General features: G+C 41.1%; 1 protein-coding gene across 1 annotated transcript in view; it reads right to left on the minus strand.

The window, feature by feature from the left end:
- The window catches only part of DGKQ (diacylglycerol kinase theta), a 147,094-nt gene that overhangs the window by 31,464 nt on the left and 96,974 nt on the right, over positions 1–18,656 (minus strand). The window contains exons 8-15 of the mRNA XM_018568147.1: positions 13,215–13,315; positions 12,804–13,027; positions 7,789–7,879; positions 7,414–7,468; positions 5,504–5,565; positions 5,052–5,202; positions 3,114–3,152; positions 2,087–2,202 (exon numbers count right to left, since the gene is read on the minus strand). Of these exons, the coding sequence (XP_018423649.1) occupies positions 2,087–2,202; positions 3,114–3,152; positions 5,052–5,202; positions 5,504–5,565; positions 7,414–7,468; positions 7,789–7,879; positions 12,804–13,027; positions 13,215–13,315 (839 nt within the window). The remainder of the gene's footprint in view (positions 1–2,086; positions 2,203–3,113; positions 3,153–5,051; positions 5,203–5,503; positions 5,566–7,413; positions 7,469–7,788; positions 7,880–12,803; positions 13,028–13,214; positions 13,316–18,656) is intronic.

Below are 18,656 nucleotides of genomic sequence, written 5' to 3' on the forward strand. Positions count from 1 at the left end.
ACAAGCCTCCTATGTGATAGAACATTGGAGATGACAGGTTCTATTTAAAGAGAATTATGGGTCTATTAGACCCCTAGTGTCACCTTTCCACTTCAATAGCTTTAGCTGTGAAAGACCAGGAAAGTTCTCCTTCAGGTCTGCTCCTCTGTTAAATGACAGCAGGCAGTGGGCGGGTGCAAAGGCCAACCTGCTATTGGCTACTGCAATTTCAAAAATGGCAAATAGCAGGCTGGCTATTGCTGCTGGGCAGTTTATCCGAAGAGGGGGCAAGGAAGGCTAGGAAAAATAAACCCCCCCCCCCAAAAAAAGCAGCATTGTCTGTTACAAATATCTCCTGCGGTGGAGAGAACTAAAGAGCCAAATGCTGAAGGCCTGGTCATGTCTTTGGCAAGATCTTGACCAAAAAGATGCCTAGCTTCATAAGGTATGTAAAGGAGATGTTGGATTGTATCTTCGAAATTCAAAGAACATATCCAAAGTACTCTACATGCATAAGGGCAGACATAGTAGTCACATGAGACACTCATCCATTTTTATTCATCCAAAAGGCCCAGAAAGTAGAACTGAAGAGCATAATGAAATTGTTTCACAAGCTGTAAAACACTAGGATCCTGACCAGAAAAGGAGGGGTCAACCATAATGGTTGTAATCCAATCGGACACGGCTTCGTAGACTAGGGTTGCTGTCAGAAGAGGGTTGAGAGTGGTACTAGACAGTTCCAGGTAATACATAAAAATATATTCCGAGTATCAGTAAAGTCCCTAAAGGTAAATACATTAATAAAAGGTAGTAAGATGGTGTATATTCAACTTGAGGAGTGTATGGTCCAAAGGGAAACATTTCTTCACATGATCACATGATCTGGCGCAGGCCACAAGTGAAGGAGGAGTTTTCCAGTCTTCCATTAGGAAGTTTTCTAGATAGGAACGTACAGGAAACGTCTGAGAAAAAAAAGGCAAAAACCGGTGTACCTGGATCATCAGATCGATGTCCTATGTTCAAGGTAGTGCAGACAGCATCAACCAGGTTGGGAGGAATACTGTGCAAATGAGAACAGTGCCCCATGCAGAGACATAGTACAGATAGCACTTACCAAGATATCTGCATCACAGAGACACTAGAGACTGAGTACACCAGAGCTGTAACACTGCTCTAAAAATGTCAACCCCTCATGTGTCTAACTGACGAAGTACACAGGCCTGAAAATTGCCAAAATGCAGAGATTTTAGCACACAACAAAAAAAAAATCTAAACTAGATATCTGCATCAGAAAGATACATTATGGACTGGGGGCTGCACCACTGCTCAAAAAAACTGGAAAGCACTGACTGACAATAACCAGAGGTCTTGAAAGCGCCATATGCAAAACCCAGTACCTAAAAGGTCACATGCCAGTATCTCTTTACCCCGTCTAATGGCATACATTTAAGGGAGACTTGAAAACAACGGGGACAGAGTCATGGCCCTGGACCTGCTAAGCACCCTGTGGCTAACAAAACAGTACACTAGATGTCTGGGGAGTGCCACAAGCAGAGTAGAGTACCCGAAGGTCACCTTACAGGCTGGCCCTTCAATCTTTGGTACTGAGGAGCATGGCCTTTAAGGTGGCACCAAGAATTATCCAATCCGAATAGCTGCATAAAGAGCCTAGCTCAGTAGCGTGTTAATTGAAGTGTTGACTGAAGCCTTGGTTGAAGAGAAAAAGCATAGATGAAGAATTGAGAATGTTGATGGAAGAGAAAAATTAGTAAATGCACACATAGTTTTCCTCAGCATTGCTGAGAAGAAAGTGTCCACCCTCTTAAGACACTAGCAAAAATGGATGCATGATAATTGGAGGCAAGGTTATACAGTAGGGTGGATTAACTTTTGTTTTTGCCAGTTTCCAGTTGGCCTAAAGGCAGCAGTATAACCCAGCTGTATAAAATTTGTACTGATCTTGTGTCCCTCAATTGACGATAAAGAAAAGTAGTTAATATACAAAGAAGCTCTGGCTGCACCCTGCCTTATGGTATATTTTTAACATATTTTCAAATCACAAATGAATTTGATTCCAATATAGAAAGCATATATTAATAACACTTACCACAATATTGGGAATGATAACAGCAGTAAGTTGCTTGATGTTAACAGTTGTGTCTTTCACTAGCATAAATATTCGCTCAGCTTCAGAAAAACAAGAAATCTGCAACACAACAGCACCTGGAAAAAAACAGCAGTAATTAGATCCACAAATGATTATACATTTGGTGTTAATTATCATATACAATTATACATACTAAGCAATTAACATGAAATGTAATTATAATAAATATCAGTTCATCGCAATAAGAGTTCAAGAAAATCTGACTGGTACACACATAGCAGGCCCCACCACTGCTGGTACATACCTTTCCCTGCTGCCTGTTTGCCTGCTGGAGCTCCTCCAAATCACTGCGTAATAGAGAGGCGGTGGGAAATTAATGTAAAGTGTGAAATGTAAAGAGCAGGCCCTTTCCACTGCTGCAAGTCCCCGTCTACATGCTCCACTTTCCTTTCTCTGGACATATTACTTCCAGAGGATAATATAGGGGAACCTGTGACTCCCTTCATTTTCTCCTTTAAAGTAGTACTTGCCCTTAGCAGCAAATTGCCAGGCCTGGTGGGTATTATGTGGGGAGAGGACCTAGGCAGACTGAACTCAGAGCTTACAGAAGGACTCTGGAAGGAGCACCAGCATGTGAACAGCACAGTGGCAGGAGTAACAGTAGCAAAGCAGGCCTGCAAGGCAGCAAACCTGTCTCTGTGCCCTGGATGCACAAAGCATAGGTTAGATTTGAATAAACCAAATCAATATATCATAGGATATATTAAAAGAACACTATTTGTCAGATATTTCAAGCACTGTGTATGAAAAATTATATTAATGAATTTACATTTATACAAGTGTTGCATTTATGTTTGTGCTCTGAACATCGCAAAATGTTGCCATGAATGCTCAACATAGGATGTCTGCTAACTGTGTGCAAGTGTTTGCGTACATTTCATCCATATTACGATATTTCCTAATATTCACAAATATTAATCTTATTTTAACTACTGTGAGTGTAAAAATGGAAGATACTGTACTTTACCTTGAGGGGCATAAGCTGGAACCACAGTCACCACATTTTCTGGAAGAAAGATTAAATATATTGTGCCATTAAATTCCAATTCTGAATGCACTGAACAAAATCTAGACACAGTTTACTTCAATGTATGATGATGCTCTGTCACTTTGCTTTCTTCTTGAATCAGCATGTACCTTGTTAGCACTTGAGCACTGCAGCACAGATGACAGACTCCTTGTGCCGTTTCTCAATCTCCCATTCTGCATATACAGTGAACTGCCACAGGCTGATACAAAGTAACATTCAGGTACTTACACTGGTTACATTTAATGATGAATCCACAGATACAGAGCTGCATTAATTTAGGACTTTTATATCTGCCTGAAGTCCAGCTTTAAAAAAGAACAAGGAATTAAAAAAAAAAACTTTCCCTGTAGTAGGGCTACACCTGCAGTGTAAGGGTTAAGTGATTGTTTTGTCTAGGGGAGTAGAAAACAAAGCTAATACTCACCTGATCCTTGGTCCCACCAAGCTGCTAGACTGATCCCTGCAGCCTCTTCTCCACTGGGCTCCAGTGGTTTTAGGACTGCTGACGTCATCACCTCTTTTACCGGTCTATTGACTTGCAATAAGGTGCCCACACACCTTGCGATAATCGTACGATAATCGCAGGAAATCCCGCGATCGTACGATTATCGTAAGGTGTGTGGAAGACGTGCAACCTCTACTACTGTAAGGTCGCACGACATCTATCTTAGGAACATGTTCGAAACACCACCGAGAATCGTACGAGGTCAGCGCTGACACTGGTGTGACCGAGGATCAGGTGAGTAGATCTGCCTTTTTGATCCCCACCTTGAAAAAACACTTAAAGTGGACCTTTACCCATATCTTTAAAATAACTAACACACCTTTAGAAATGTTTAGTAATGACAATCTACAAACACATACTTCTAGATAATTGCCGGCTTTGTATTCCTTGCATCGCTTATTTCTCTTTTCTTCCCCAGACTTCTGACAGTGGCCATGTTTACTAAGGGCAGATTACTAGCTCTCCTTTTACTTCCTGAAACTCTGGAACATGTGATTAGGACATGTGACCACGCACATCATCTCAGGGAAGGAAAATGCCTTTCCCTGAGATCTCATGAGTTTACAAATGAGATTTCCCAGCAATGATCTGCTGATTTAACCTTCCCAGGATGCAATGCTTTGGCAAACTGAAGTCATTTTGCCCTTTCAAAGTAGGAAGTGAATGCTCTGCAAGTGTAAGTATTTCAAAATCACAACATTTTACACCTGACATGTCTGTGTTATTATTAATCATCGTACATAGAGGGATGCATTGGTAGAATTTGATTTTTGAATGTAAAGGTCTGCTTTAACCCTTGCATTGAGGGGGTAGTCCCACTACAAGGGTAAGTTTCTAAAATTCTTCTTTAAGTCTCATAAAAATCTTTTAGAGCCTATCTTTAGAATAGTTCATACTTAAGACTTATCTTGGATTACTAGATTAGGTGTGAACATGAACCACATTTAAAATCGGATAACTTTGTTTCAATAATAAGCTTGTAGAAATCAGCTTTTAACCAAGCTATTATATAGGCTGCCTATACAACTGAATTTTCATAGGAATATTGAAAGAACAAAAACATTGCAGGTTTAAAGGCAACCAAGTTAAATAGGAAACATTGTTCAAGATTAATGTAAAACTATTTGAAATATCACCCACAGCAAATGATCATTTTTGGAAAATGACAAATATACATTTTAGAGCACAGGGCAACTACAATGTAAAATAGACGAGTTTCTCCAAATGCCAGAAAATACTGATAACCTTACAATCATACAAGCCATGTACAAACATTGCAAAATAAAGTTTCTACCGTGTTTTGAATAATGATCATTCTATAAAAAAAAAATTTTAAAATAATATCACTCAAACCATCTGCATCCACTTACCCTTTATTCCTAAACTATCTCTTAAGATATTGGTGTATTCTTCCCCAGACATCAAGACTGGTAAACCACTGACCAACAGCTCAATTTGAAGCTCAGGCTTTGTATTTTCTTCCACGTAAAACCTGGTTTGGTTCATCTGACGTATAGAAGTCTAAAATGTAATACAAAGAAAGACTATAGGTTTTGGCTAGCTTACAAAGACAATGTACACGCTGTAATATCATATACAAAACTTATTTCAGTTACAAGCTGAGTTTGGTTCACTGAATCACCCACTGGCTTCTTAAATTTGCTAGTGATGAGATTTCCCTGACATATTTCCAACAGTCTTAGCGCTTTGCATGTACTTGCCCACCTTTCTGCCCACCTTGGGAGATTAGTGTCTCTCAAGCAAAAATTTAATAATACGTTTCGGTTGACCTTAAAGTTAATGAAATAAAAACAACACAAACCTTGCGAATATCTTTCAATCGGTCAAGCATTAACTCTTCAACTGGAAGCACCATTCTCTGTACTATCAAAAGAGAGATTATTAATAACAATCATAAAGAGACAGTATCAAATGTTGTCAGAATACACAAAGTTATCTGCTTATTTATGGTTTACTTTACTACAGCAGACCCATCACGGTGGGGGGGGCTGGAATATATAAAAAAAGTGTCCGAGATAAACTTTGTCTCAGCTGGAGTGCAGCCAACGAACTTTTACATTTTCATCTTCTAAGTGGTGTGTAGAAATGAAAGATAAAAGCCGATTGGTTGCTATGGGCAACTGCATCAATTGAGAAAGAACTTGTGCAAGACACTTTTAGTTACCCCCATTGTGTGCACATATATATTAAGCGCCTTTATTTGCTCGTTATAGAAAGTTCAACAAACATCTTTCAAAAATGCATACACTCAGAGCTGATCCTGCAGAAGACACAGTACTTGGATGATGTAGTTAATTCTTGTCTGTACTAATTCCACTCACCATACATAAACTAAGAGGTAACCAGTGGCATAACAATAGCCATAGCGACCCAGGCGGCCGCTATGGGGCCCGGCCAGGAACCCCCCTGATGCCGTGGGCCGCCTGGGTCGCTATGGGTTCGAACGCACCGCTGTTCAGATCACCGTGATCTGTGCAGCGCTGCGTTCTTCTTCATTGCCGCTGCTGAGTCAATGAGCAGCGGTGGAGGAGGCTGGACGTGGCGGGGAGGAGGCGGGGCCCGGGGGTAAGCATCAGAGAAGGAGGCGGGGTCGGTGAGCCCACCATAGAGAGAGTCTATGGTGTGCTCTGCAGGGTCCCCCTCAGGTGAGCTATGTGGGCTCTTCAAGGGGTGTAACTAGAAATCACAGGGCCCCATACAAAATTTTGCTATGGGGCCCTGTGATTTCTAGTTACGCCCCTGGAGGTAACAGTAGCAAAAACCATGTCCCATGGTGTTCCACGAGGGAGCTATATCTGCTATAAAAGGTCTCTCCTTCCCTGTAACAGGAATGGTCTTGACTATTCACTAAAATAAGAAAAATAATAGGAGTCACATGCATCGAAAAGGTCAACAGAACAAAACATTTGAAAGAAAAAAGTATAGGTGTTGCTCCTGCCACCATTAAAAGTTTCTATCCTGCACTAAAATGCAATATTGTAAATGTTAACATTAGGGATGCACTGATACAGATACTAGTATCGTTATCAATGCCGATACCGAGTATTTGGGCGAGTATCCGTACTCGCCCAAATGCTCAGATACTTACCTCCAATACCGGAACTACCGGTCAGAGGGAGATTTCCTCTGACCGGCAGTGCCGCGAGGGAACATGAAGATGGCTTCCCGGTCAAACAGAAAGCTGGGTGGCCCGACTCCCCGGTTCGATGCAGTTTGACGCTGACTGACGGGGAAGCCAGCTTCCAGGCCAATCATCATGGAGCTGGCTTCCCGGACAATCAAGAAGCAGCGGGTAATGACACACTTCCCGATTATCCGAGAGGCTGGCTTGATGCTGTTTGGCCGGCTCGATGCCGATTGGCTGGGAAGCAGGCTTCCCGGCCAATCAGCATTGAGCTGGCCAAACAGCATGGAGCCAGCTTCCCGGGCAATCAAGTAGCCGGGTGGCGGGTAATAACACACTGCCCAGCTTCTTGATTAGCCAGGAGGCCAGCTCCATGCTAGGAGAAGTACCGGTATCAGGAAGTACCGAAAGATAGATATCGGTACTCTTACTCAATATGAGTAAAACCGATAGGAATATATATCAGTACTCGATATGAGTAAAACTGGTATTGGTGCATCTCTAGTTAACAGTTCCTCTGAAGCCCATATACAAGGACCACTGCATTATGCCAATGGCTTTACAAAATAAAAATTCAAACTTATTACCTTGCTTACTGCCCATAAGAATTTCCACCAGCCTGAAATCCTCTAGATGTTCCTTCTACAAAAACATGCAAAATCCATGTAACTATGGTTGTATAAACATGTATAACATGCAGTTAGAAAGACTATAAAGGCCCATTTACACTGTAGTATTGTTGCAAAATGTGCATTTTACTGTTTACTGTTTTACCGCTGTGCTTGTGGTGCCATTCATTTAAAATGGTGCCCCAATGTACTATTATAGTAGCGGGTAACACACCTGGGCTGTTGCCTTGCATCGGCATTCTTTTCATAATGAATGGGTTGCCTTAATTCATTAACATAATCCAAAGAAATGCAAAAAGTCCCTAAAATATAGTGTAAAGAAACTTGTCTTACCTGACGCCCAACTTGTAACAGAACCTCCTGAATGAAATCCTGCACGGTGGTCTCAGAATTTACAGGAATGGAAATATATGCCATACCAACTCTAAAATAGAAAAAAAGAAAATGGAGCATTACACTTACACAATTTCTCTTCAAGACTTCTCATATTTGTTACCTTCAGCTTGAAATATGATCCCACCTAAATTATGGGACAGAATATAAAGAGTGTCCTACCATGCTTCCACAGTGCTTTCTAGTAAGAAAGCATGACTGCACAAAAAAAGCATAGTCAATTTATAAACAGAACTAGAACTGGCCCACTACAGCCTAAAATAAGAGCTTTCCTAGAAAACAAAGTCAACAGATGGTGAAGAAAATACACCTAAAACATTATTTTTCTGCTTCCTTCACTGTAGAGAAATACAGTACCTCATGTACCAGGCATACTGCACCTAACTGAAGAGGAGCTTTGGATGCTCTGCCACAGACCGCTCCCATCAAACCTTTTGTGAGCTAATAGAGCTTGCCATATCTTCCACGTTTTAGCTGCCTGAATAATCACTTACTGGCTATTCTGTAATTACGACAGAAGTATGATAAGGATACCAGAATATGTAAAATTAGAAACCTTATTTAACTGGAGTGTAAGAATAGGGGTCTGCATACAGTTAGATCCTAGACTTACTTATCAGATTAATTTTAACACACTCAATTTCTGATCTACTTTTAAATTAAAGAGAAGCTTTTAAAAGTGCGGATGATATGAATGCCAGACCACTTTTTACCCTTACTCCATCACAAGTCAAAGAGCTAGAGTTGCCCTGCCAGCTGAAATCTGCACTATTGTAGGTCACCTGAAAACATTCCATACATTCTCCAAATTTCTCTATAGATTACTGCCCAAACATATTTTTTGGAAGTAGCACCTCCACCATTCAACCTATACAAACAAGTCTCAACTATCCTGCACTGAAAAAGCTCCAGCAACATATCACCATTTTAAAGCATAAAGCTCAAAGTTATTTTTAGATGTGGATTGAGCAGTGAGGGGTTGAAAGCCCAGTCATGTTGTTTTAATTATTTTTTTTATTATTGCAGAAATAAAAGGGTATACAGTTAAGTATACAGTTACAAAATCAACACTTAAATAAGCATGTACAGTACACCAGTAGTTGCATGGCAATTTGTATAAAAGGAAGTACTTTCTTGATCATCCTTTTTCCATTCGCATAACTATGGGTTCTGTAGTTGTCCACTGTCGGACAACAGTCTTTTTTGCGTTAAAGTACAAAAGGTGAACAAATTGTTTCTTAGCAGGGTACAACTCAGAAATTCCCAGCAAACCTAATATACATTGTTTAGGGTTGCAAACATTAGGGACTGAGAAATTATCAAATATTGTGACTGCGGACCAAAGAGGCCTCACTTTTTTCACAGCTCCAAACCAATGTGTATCAACTTACCCTATGCATCAACTAAGAAAAAGATGGGGCTTTAAAAGGTGTCATGTAACGAATGCAAGGAGACTTAGTTCAACATAACACAAAAGTCACATGTTATATAAAAAAAATATAGTTTTCTTTAATTATTATTAAAATTCATGATTGACATATCAAACAACAAACTGACATATCCACCACTTTCAATTAATGGCACGAAACCTCCCTGGAACACGTATAGATATATATATAGATATATCTATATATAGATATATCTATATATAGCTATATAGAGAGATATATAGATATATATATTTCCTGGCTCAACTCATGTCGGCATACCTACGGGTCAGCTCCTCCCCCCTGAGCCCACAGGACCACCCTTAAACTAGCTAATAAAAGACAAGCTCCCTCCTCCAGTACCTGGTCTCTTTTTTTCCTCACTCCAGGCCACAGTGTTCATGGACCCTCCCTGCCATCTCCCAGCTGGATTCAGCCTCTCCCGCGCTTGGAAGACCCCTCCGCTGGCAGTAAATCTCCTTGGGAGCGGGTGCCCGTGGTACGGGGTTGTGGAGGGGAGCTATGGTGTCCTCTTTCCTGTTTTTCTTCCACCGCTAGAGTAGCGGCGAGCGTGATACCTACTGCGCATGCGCCGGCGTCAGAGTCCCGGAATCTGCGCAGGCGCGTGGATTGCTATGGGGACGGCGGGACGCTAGCGGCCGCGCAGGCGCAGTAGGGCCATTCGGGCCGGCCAAAATTCGGACGCTCCTACCATAGCTCGGCAGGACACGTGTATTCTGCCTGGTCAGCTGGTTCATTGGATACTGGTGCTGCGGCTGTGTGGGGCGTCCTGTCGGTGTTGTGTGATTTTATGGTGTAATTTACCCACCCATGAGGGAGTTTGCTTGCTATATCCCGTAGGTATGCCGACATGATTTGAGCCAGGAATAGGGAAAATTGTTATCATACTTACCGTAATTTTCTTTTCCTGGCTTATACTCATGTCGGCATACATTCCCTTCCCTGGTGGCCTGTCGCTCAGCTTGTTATTGAACAGGTACTGGGGGAGGGAGCTTGTTTTTTATTAGCTAGTTTAAGGGTGGTCCTGTGGGGTCAGGGGGGAGGAGCTGACCCGTAGGTATGCCGACATGCAGAGTATAAGCCAGGAAAAGAAAATTACGGTAAGTATGATAATAATTTTCCCTAATATATATATATATAGGGCTTGAAAAATCTCACCAGTCAGTCAAAAATTTCCCCAGTCAGCATGACCGGACTATAGCCTTGCAATATATGTTAAAAAATTTTGGGGACAGATAGAGCTTTGTTTTGTGACCCCCACGGGGGGTTATTTGTTTTTACGTTATAATGAAAAAAGTACCATAAATGTAAAAAAAAAAAAAGTTTCCCTATGTTATAAAACATTTATTCTTACCCATATTTTTAGTACAACATAAAAGTCGGGGTCACGTCGTGTAAATAAGACACCAAACATGTCAAGCCTTAAAATTGCGTGCGCCCCCAAAATCGCAAAAAACGCCCATAGGCGACGATTAAAATGCTTTTACTGCTCATCAGTTTAGTGTTATCAGTGATTGATGGCTCTAGAATTATTGCTCTCACTCCGACATTTGCGGCGATATGTAACATGTGCAGCACAATAGGCGCAATCGTCGTTTTCGCACGTAGGCGCACCCGACGCATATCTACGTGTGTATGTGGGGGGCGGGGGACTTAAAAAAATGTTTTCTTTTTTAATTTTTTTTTATGCTTCTTTATTTATTTTTTTATGATTCTTTAATTTTTATATTACTTTTTTTTTTAACACAACTTTATTGCTATTACATGGGGGGCTAAGAAGCCCCCTATGGGATAGCTAATTTACATGACAGGTCCTCTTAATGGAGACATCAGGGGTCTCCAAGACCCTAAAGTCACCTAGGGACCCCCAGAGAAGCTGATGAGGCAGAGATCGGCTTCATCAGCTTCTCTAGCTGGAGAGTGACACTGAATGCAGGAAGTGATGTAATATACATCACTTCCTGCATTCGGGGACTGAGAGGAGATCAAAGGGAGTTCGTGTACTGACCTCCCTTTGATCTCCTGTCACAGAGCCGTGCCGGTCCCGGCCGCATCGGGCACAGCGGATCTCGGGACCGGCAACGGCAGTGACAGCTGCTGATACAAGCGATCGAGCGTCTCTATAGACGCTCGATCGCTTGACTGTAAAGCTCCCGGCCGGCCGTGTAATTACAGCGGCCGGCCTGGAAGCTGCTCGTCGGGCTCCACTGTCTGCTCGTCACAGACGAGCAGACGAGTGGATTTTCGAGCCCTGTATATATATATATATATATATACACACACAAAACAAATTATAAAAATATCTCCTTATTTATCTCCTTATAATATCTTTGTGTATTTTCATAAATAGTCATGTCCGTCGAAAAATGATCTGTAGTTCTATACTGTTTCCAGCCTTCAAGGCTTATGTAGTTCTATACCTGTTCCAAGGAGGTTGAAGTGGACCCCGCTAAATAAGGAAAATTCACTCAATTTTTTGGGGGGGCTCACGAAGGCTGAATATAGCTGAAAATAAGTTGCTAAACCATTCAAATTGCCAAAATGCCTAGCACACTGAAGAGGCTGCTACAGGGGTAACATTGTATGCACGAATTTTAGCGGACTCTAGCATTCATGCAAATTTTATTGCAGAAAGGATTACCATTACAGGAAGTAAACTGAGGAGCTAAAATGCTGTGAGCAAAAATTGTTATATATATCCACAGGTTTGGAACAGAAACGTGATGTTAAGGTTTCAGCAGTTTGTACACACGTAAAAACCACAAGCATAAAATTATGAACATACACCACATCCTCTTTTAACTGGTCAATGTAGCCCATGACAAATGTCAAGTATCTTCCTGTTTTTAAGTGAAATCTACCAGTTAACATATGAATAAACTCACATTAAAGAGAGCTTCAGATGTTCAGGTAAACCTTTGAAAAGTTAAAAACACAGGAAACAGTGTGACAATAAAATAAGAGTGAAGTACTCAGAAAAAGTTTGTTTGGTTACCTAACAAATAGCAAATAAACTCAACTGCTCTTCCAGTGCCAACATCAACCTGCAGTACCAAGGATGCTAAAGGCAATCATTTTCCTTATATCCTGCAGAAAGCTGTACAACTGATAGATTTTAAGTTTAACTATGCACAAAAATAAAAAATGGCAAATTTACTGGCAGGATGAACAGGTAATATAACTGCTTCTGTGTGGGAAATTTGTCCAATTCCCGAAGAACCCGCCAAAATTCGCATAATGTATGGCAAACTTTTAGAGTTGCTGTATGTACCCTGTACGGGACAGGCAGCTACAGTAAGGTTAGTATCATTAAGTAATCTATGTTTTAAAAAGACCCTGTTTGGGACCTTTGTGAGATAAGTGTGGAATTGTGGCATGTAAACTGCAAACGATAAGTAATTAAATATGAAAATGAATATGAAAGAAGAAATGAATGCAGAGCAAATCCATATAAAGAAAGAAAAAAGCAATGTCAAATGGTATGCCTACAATATCACTAAAACCTACTTCATCCAGCCAAGATAGACTTTGATGACTTCTCTCTCCTTTGGTTTTGCTCTGATTATCCAAGCTTCAGGTGTCGTCTCTTTAAACACTGAACTGACTTTGCCATCGTCTATTGTTCCATTTCGGTTGATAACATCATCAGAGACCAATGTCTGCGGAGTCAGCGTCTGAAGCTCATAATCTTGTGGGTCATCAGGAATGTAGAATGCCCTCAATGATGCCTCCTGCAATAAAAGGAAAAGGAATAATGGCCGCTTATTTAATCAAATCAAGCCCTGAACTATACAAACATGCCATACCTCATGAGAAGCCAGTTCCTTGGTGTTACATATATAGGTTACGTGATTTTACAGCTCATCCTACTACTGCGTTCTACAGGTATTGGATAAATTGCTGAAAAGCTTGACTTACCACCACTTCTTCACTCTTAGTGATCCTTGGAACAGAAATAATCCGTGGCTGATTCCGCTTTACTGCATCATGACCATCGTAAATCTTTAAACTTTGTTTGCCTGGAAGGAAAATGGTTAAAAAAAAGTTAATTGTATAGTACAAGTTCAAATGTTTCATGTTAACTGAAAGGACAGCGATCTGTGAAAAAGCATCAACATATGTATAACGATGTATCATGTTCGCTAAATGGTATGTGAACCCAGTAAGGATATTTCAGTTATAGGTGGAAACTGTTGGGCTGAGAGACTGGCTTTCTAATGTCAAAAGGATTACCAGCTCTGCTCTTGCCCCTCCCCCATGAAGCCACCCTTTGTTATTACAACATGGAAATCCAACAGTGACAGATAAAATGGGAGAAAATTCCAAATGATACGTCAGATGTGAAAATCTGTTATAAAACACTTATAGCAATATGCATGAATAATTTTAAAATAGAACTAGCATTACCAGATGAATCCATGTATACCGATTTAATTAATTTGATTTTGTTTAATTTACTACCCAATTTTTTGTTTTGTAAATCTTGTTTATTTTTTTGCACCACATTTACAGGAAATACACAAAAAGTGAAAAAAAGGAGGAAAGAGTTGAATAGGACTGTTTAGGGTTAGCTCAGAATTAAAAAGCAATTAAATAAGTCCAATTTGTATTTAAGAAAAAAAAACAAAAAAAACTTGTGAGGTTGCTTTAACTGCTTTAATCTGCACACCCAAGATCTAGTGTAAATACCTTGTAGCAATAATATGATCACAATGTATTTATCAATGATGCTTGTAAACTCCTTGCAGTCATCATTTCAGCCAGGCATGTTAAACTGGAGTTTTATGGGCTACATGCAGTCTTTTTGCCTTCTCTGCAGCCCTCAGTGGTTTAAAGATAGAAAACATAATGCTCCTTCCTCAAATGTATACATCCTTGCATTATTGTATAGCTAAATAGTTCAGGAAATACAGTGTTACCTTGGTTCACGAACGCTTCTGTTCGCGAACAGGAAATTTTTTTGCGAACTCCGCATCGGAGGACGAACAAAACCGCAGCCATCTTCCCTGCTCCGACACGTGGTCGTGGCTTCCTCTAGTCAGGATCGGGGTCTGATCACAGTTTGATTTGGTTCGCGACCAGAATCGTGGAACGAATTAAGTTTGTGAACCGAGGTAGCACTGTATTCGATAGCCCCTTTTACTGAGATTACGATTTCCAAGATACTATAATGAACACTAAAATTTCAAAGTGCCGTTAGCTTTTTCAGGAATTAAGTAGGTGTGGCTCTCAGTTGACTTAATGTAGCCCCAATGAAGATTTCTTACTCTCAATTCGGCCCACTGTTTCTTATGAGTTTAACATGCCTGACGTACCCAGAAGAGCCTGCAGCAGTTCCTGAGACATAAAGCAGTACTTGGATATCAAATTGATAGCTGGGTCTTAGTGATCATACTGACAGAACCACTGTAGTGTAGGAGAAGGACCAGGGTGTAAAAGCCGAGGCATTAAGAATGTTTTTTGATCATACTTTGTACACTCAAAAGGTCCTTAGTAGGTTAAATATGCAACAAAAGCCAATAAGGGCTCATTCACACGGGAATCGGCCAGCACGTAAAGCTCAGTGCTGTGTGCACGGCTGTATTGCCCAGCTCCCTGGAAGGACAGGTGCTGCGTGCGATTAGTCCTTCTTTATGGGAGTATGCGGCCATACGCCCCCCTACGCTCACCTCAAGTGCAGGTCCGTGAGGATGCATGTGTCCCGGCTTGGACGCAGACAGGATCCATCCTGTGAGTACGCTCAACCGCACGGACTTGCAGGGCGGGTGAGTGTAGTGCAGCTTACGACCATGTAGTCCCATAGAGAAGGACGGGGGCTGCGTACTAATCACACACAGCCCGTCCTTCCCGGGAGCTGCCCGATACGGCCGCGCACGCAGCACGGAGCTGTACGTGCCTGCCGATTCCCGTGTGAATGAGGCTTAAAAGGGTAATTAATGTGCAAGTGAAATTATTCGCTCATATTGAACCTTGGTGAGAAACAGTAATGCCAAAACAAGGAAAAAATAAAAGAATAACTTGCTGTCTAGGCACAGAAGTGTCATGTCATCTTCAGCCCACCCCTGAAAAAGTTGGCAAAAAGGGGGAAAAAAAACTTGTCTCTAGATTAGATCGAGAGTGGACCAAATCTACATGTTATTTAAGCAACTATGGGTAGGACATGCTCTGTCTTTACCAAGGTAACTACCTCAATATGATGACATAATAAATATGCTCTCTATAGCTCAAAACAGAACAAGTTTACTGTTCTCATGCTTGCCCTGTTATGATGATAACATAACTTTACTATATAAGCCCAAGTGACTAAACATGTAGTCTTGTCTAGTTCTGGGAAAATATAAAGGAAACGTTTCTTGAACATATTTCTAAGAAATGGTGCAGCAGAGGTCTGTAAAAAAAGTAGGACATAGGGTCATTTGTTAAAAAAAACGTTTGATCTTATGGGTATCAAGGCTTACCACAAGAATTACATGTGTTGAATAACCAACTGCAATATTTATCTTTGGTGTTTTGATGTGACTTAAAGGAAACCTGTGGGCTGCCAATGTTTAACCACTTGCTGCCCGGAGCGCATACGATAAAATCTGAATTTTCGGCAAGAAAACAGCTTCAGACCCCAAAACAATTATATATTTTCTGAAAGCAGAGGCCCTGTAGAATAAAAAGATGCTAGTTGTAATTTTTTATGATGCACGGTATGTGCGCAAATGTTTATCAAACAAGTATTTTTAGGACAAACTACACTAAAATGAAACTTAGTGCACAGAAACATAATATACTGCCCAATTTTTTGGTAAAATATAAAAGATGGGGTCTTGCCGGGTAAATAGATGCCAAACATGTCAAGCCTTAAAATTCCGTGCGTCCATGAAACTGCAAAAAACTACAATAACCAAAATTTCCCATAGGCGACATTTTAAAAGCTTTTACCGTTTAGTGTTACCAGTGATTGATGGGCCTAGAATTATTCCACTCACTCTGAAGCTTGCGACGATATACATCCTGTGGCACAATTTTTGATTTGGCACGTAGGCGCATCAGACGTGTGTTTGCAATGTATGTGTGTGCACGTGGGGGGCGGGGGACTTAAAAAATATATATATTTTTGCATTTTTTTATACTTTTTGTTACTGTAATTTTTACAATTATTATTATTTAATTTTTTTTACACTCTGCTTAATTGCATAGGGGGCTAACAAGCCCCCTATGTAATAGCAAATATGTGACAGGTCCTCTTTATGGAGACATCAGGGCCCTAATGTCACCTAGTGACCCCAAAGAAGCTGAAGTAGAGATCTGCTTCACCAGCTTCTTCTTCTGGCTCTAGGAGCCACAAAATGTGCCCCTTGACACTGGAAGTGATGTAATGCACATTACTTCCGGGTCCAGTGATCGCCGCTGATCTCTCCTCTAATCTGTCAGGGGAGACCTGGACACCGGGCCTGGGTCTCAAACGAAGGACAGTGGAGCCCGGGAAGGCGACGGCACTGGGGGGGGGGGTCTTGGTCGAGGGGCTCAGCGCGCCACACTATCAGCGAGCTGGTGCCTGTACAGATGCCGGATCGCTTGTATTTAAACAGCAATCGTCTGCTGTTTAAAGCGGAACCACTTCCAGCGGAGGACTTACATTTACGTGAACCCGCTGGAAGTGGTTAAAGTCACTAAACTCAGGAATTAAACCTTAAAACAGCATTCAAGTCCCCTAACTAACAACAAAAATGTATCTATTTGTGCATCACTCGGCTGTAGATCTTCAAGTCATCTATGAATTGGTGCCGACACTGCCCTTCCTTCTGGAGGGTGGCTACTTTTCTTCTCCATGGTCCCTGTGTGTTGTAAAGTAGTCACTGTTCAAAGCTCACTAGCGTGAGGGTTACAATCGCAATACACATTTGTAAACTAAACGTCAGATTGCAGTCCATCATAGGAGTGATCAAAGTAGCTGTGGCCACTTTGCAACACATCATAGGGAACAAAAGTAGCCAGCCTCCGACGATGTTCACACCATGTCTGGACCAAATCTGGAGCAGATCTGCAAATGCAGCAAAGTAAATTTTTTACCCAATTTTACTACGTTTGAACTGTTTTTACATTTTGTTTTAGCTTAAAATGTGTTTCCAGGTGCCATCAAGTACTTTCCAGTGCGTTTGCATGTTATTGTATGCATTTTTGATGCGTTTCCAGGCATTGCAGACCAGAGAAAATTGGACCAGCGGTATTGTTTTTGTCTGGTCCAGAATGGACGGCGCTGGTGTGAACAGAACCCAGAAAAACCATAGGGATACATTGGGATGCTTTTTTGGTCTGGGAACGATCCGGACATGGTGTAAACAAGCCATCCAGAAGGAAGGACAGTGTTAACACAAATTTAAAGATTATTTGAGGATCTACAGCCTTATTTGAGTGATACCCTTTTAGATTGTAAGCCCTCACGGGCAGGGCCCACCTTACCATCTTGTCTTGAATTGTATTGTGATGTCTGCCCTATATTGTAAAGCGATGCGCAAACTGTTGGCGCTATGTAAATCCTGTATAATAATAATAATACACAGATAAGATACATTTGTGGTTAATAGTTAGGGTACTTGAATTCGTTTTTAGGACTCTGAGAATTTCTGAGTTTAGTGTCACTATCTGCTGACCCAAAACACACACACACAATATATGGAAAGTCAGAGTTAAGTTAGGCCTCTTATTTTGTAAATTCATTCCAAATCTGTAACTTGGAAAGAACCAGCCATTGGATCATCATGAGACTACTGTAGGTAGAGTTCATGTTAGCAGTGCAGCATCCATGCTACCTCAGAGTACAGCTTCCTTTAATCTAGCAAGCGGCATTAACCCCTTCATGACTGAGGCCCTTTTTTCAATTTTTGCACCCATGTTATATTCCACATATTCCTGAAAATGACGTAAAACCCCCCAACATTATATATTTTCTGAATGCCAAGACCCTATAGAATAAAATGGTGGTAGTTGAAAATTTTTATGTTGCGCAATATTAGCGCAACTCCTTATTAAACCCCAAAATTTAGTGACAAATTTAATTAAATGCCCCAAAACACAACAAATTACCCATTTTTTTAATGAAATATAAAAGATGAGGTTACAACGAGTAAAACGATACCCAACATGCCCAGTTTACAGATTGCGTGCGACCGTGAAACGGCGAAAAACTGCAGTACCCCAAAAAGTCAATAAAAGACACTTTAAAAGCCCCCACAGGTCATCAATTTAGAGATACCCCAAAATACTGGCCCTAGGATTATTGCTCTCACTCCGGCGTGCGCGGCGATACCCAACATGTGTAGCGCGTTCGTCGTTTTCATGCGTAGGCGCACCCGACGCGTGTTTATGCGG

This window comes from Nanorana parkeri, unplaced genomic scaffold (assembly GCF_000935625.1).
Source record: "Nanorana parkeri isolate BGI_ZX_2015 unplaced genomic scaffold, ASM93562v1 scaffold1144, whole genome shotgun sequence".
NCBI classification, from domain to species: domain Eukaryota; kingdom Metazoa; phylum Chordata; class Amphibia; order Anura; family Dicroglossidae; genus Nanorana; species Nanorana parkeri.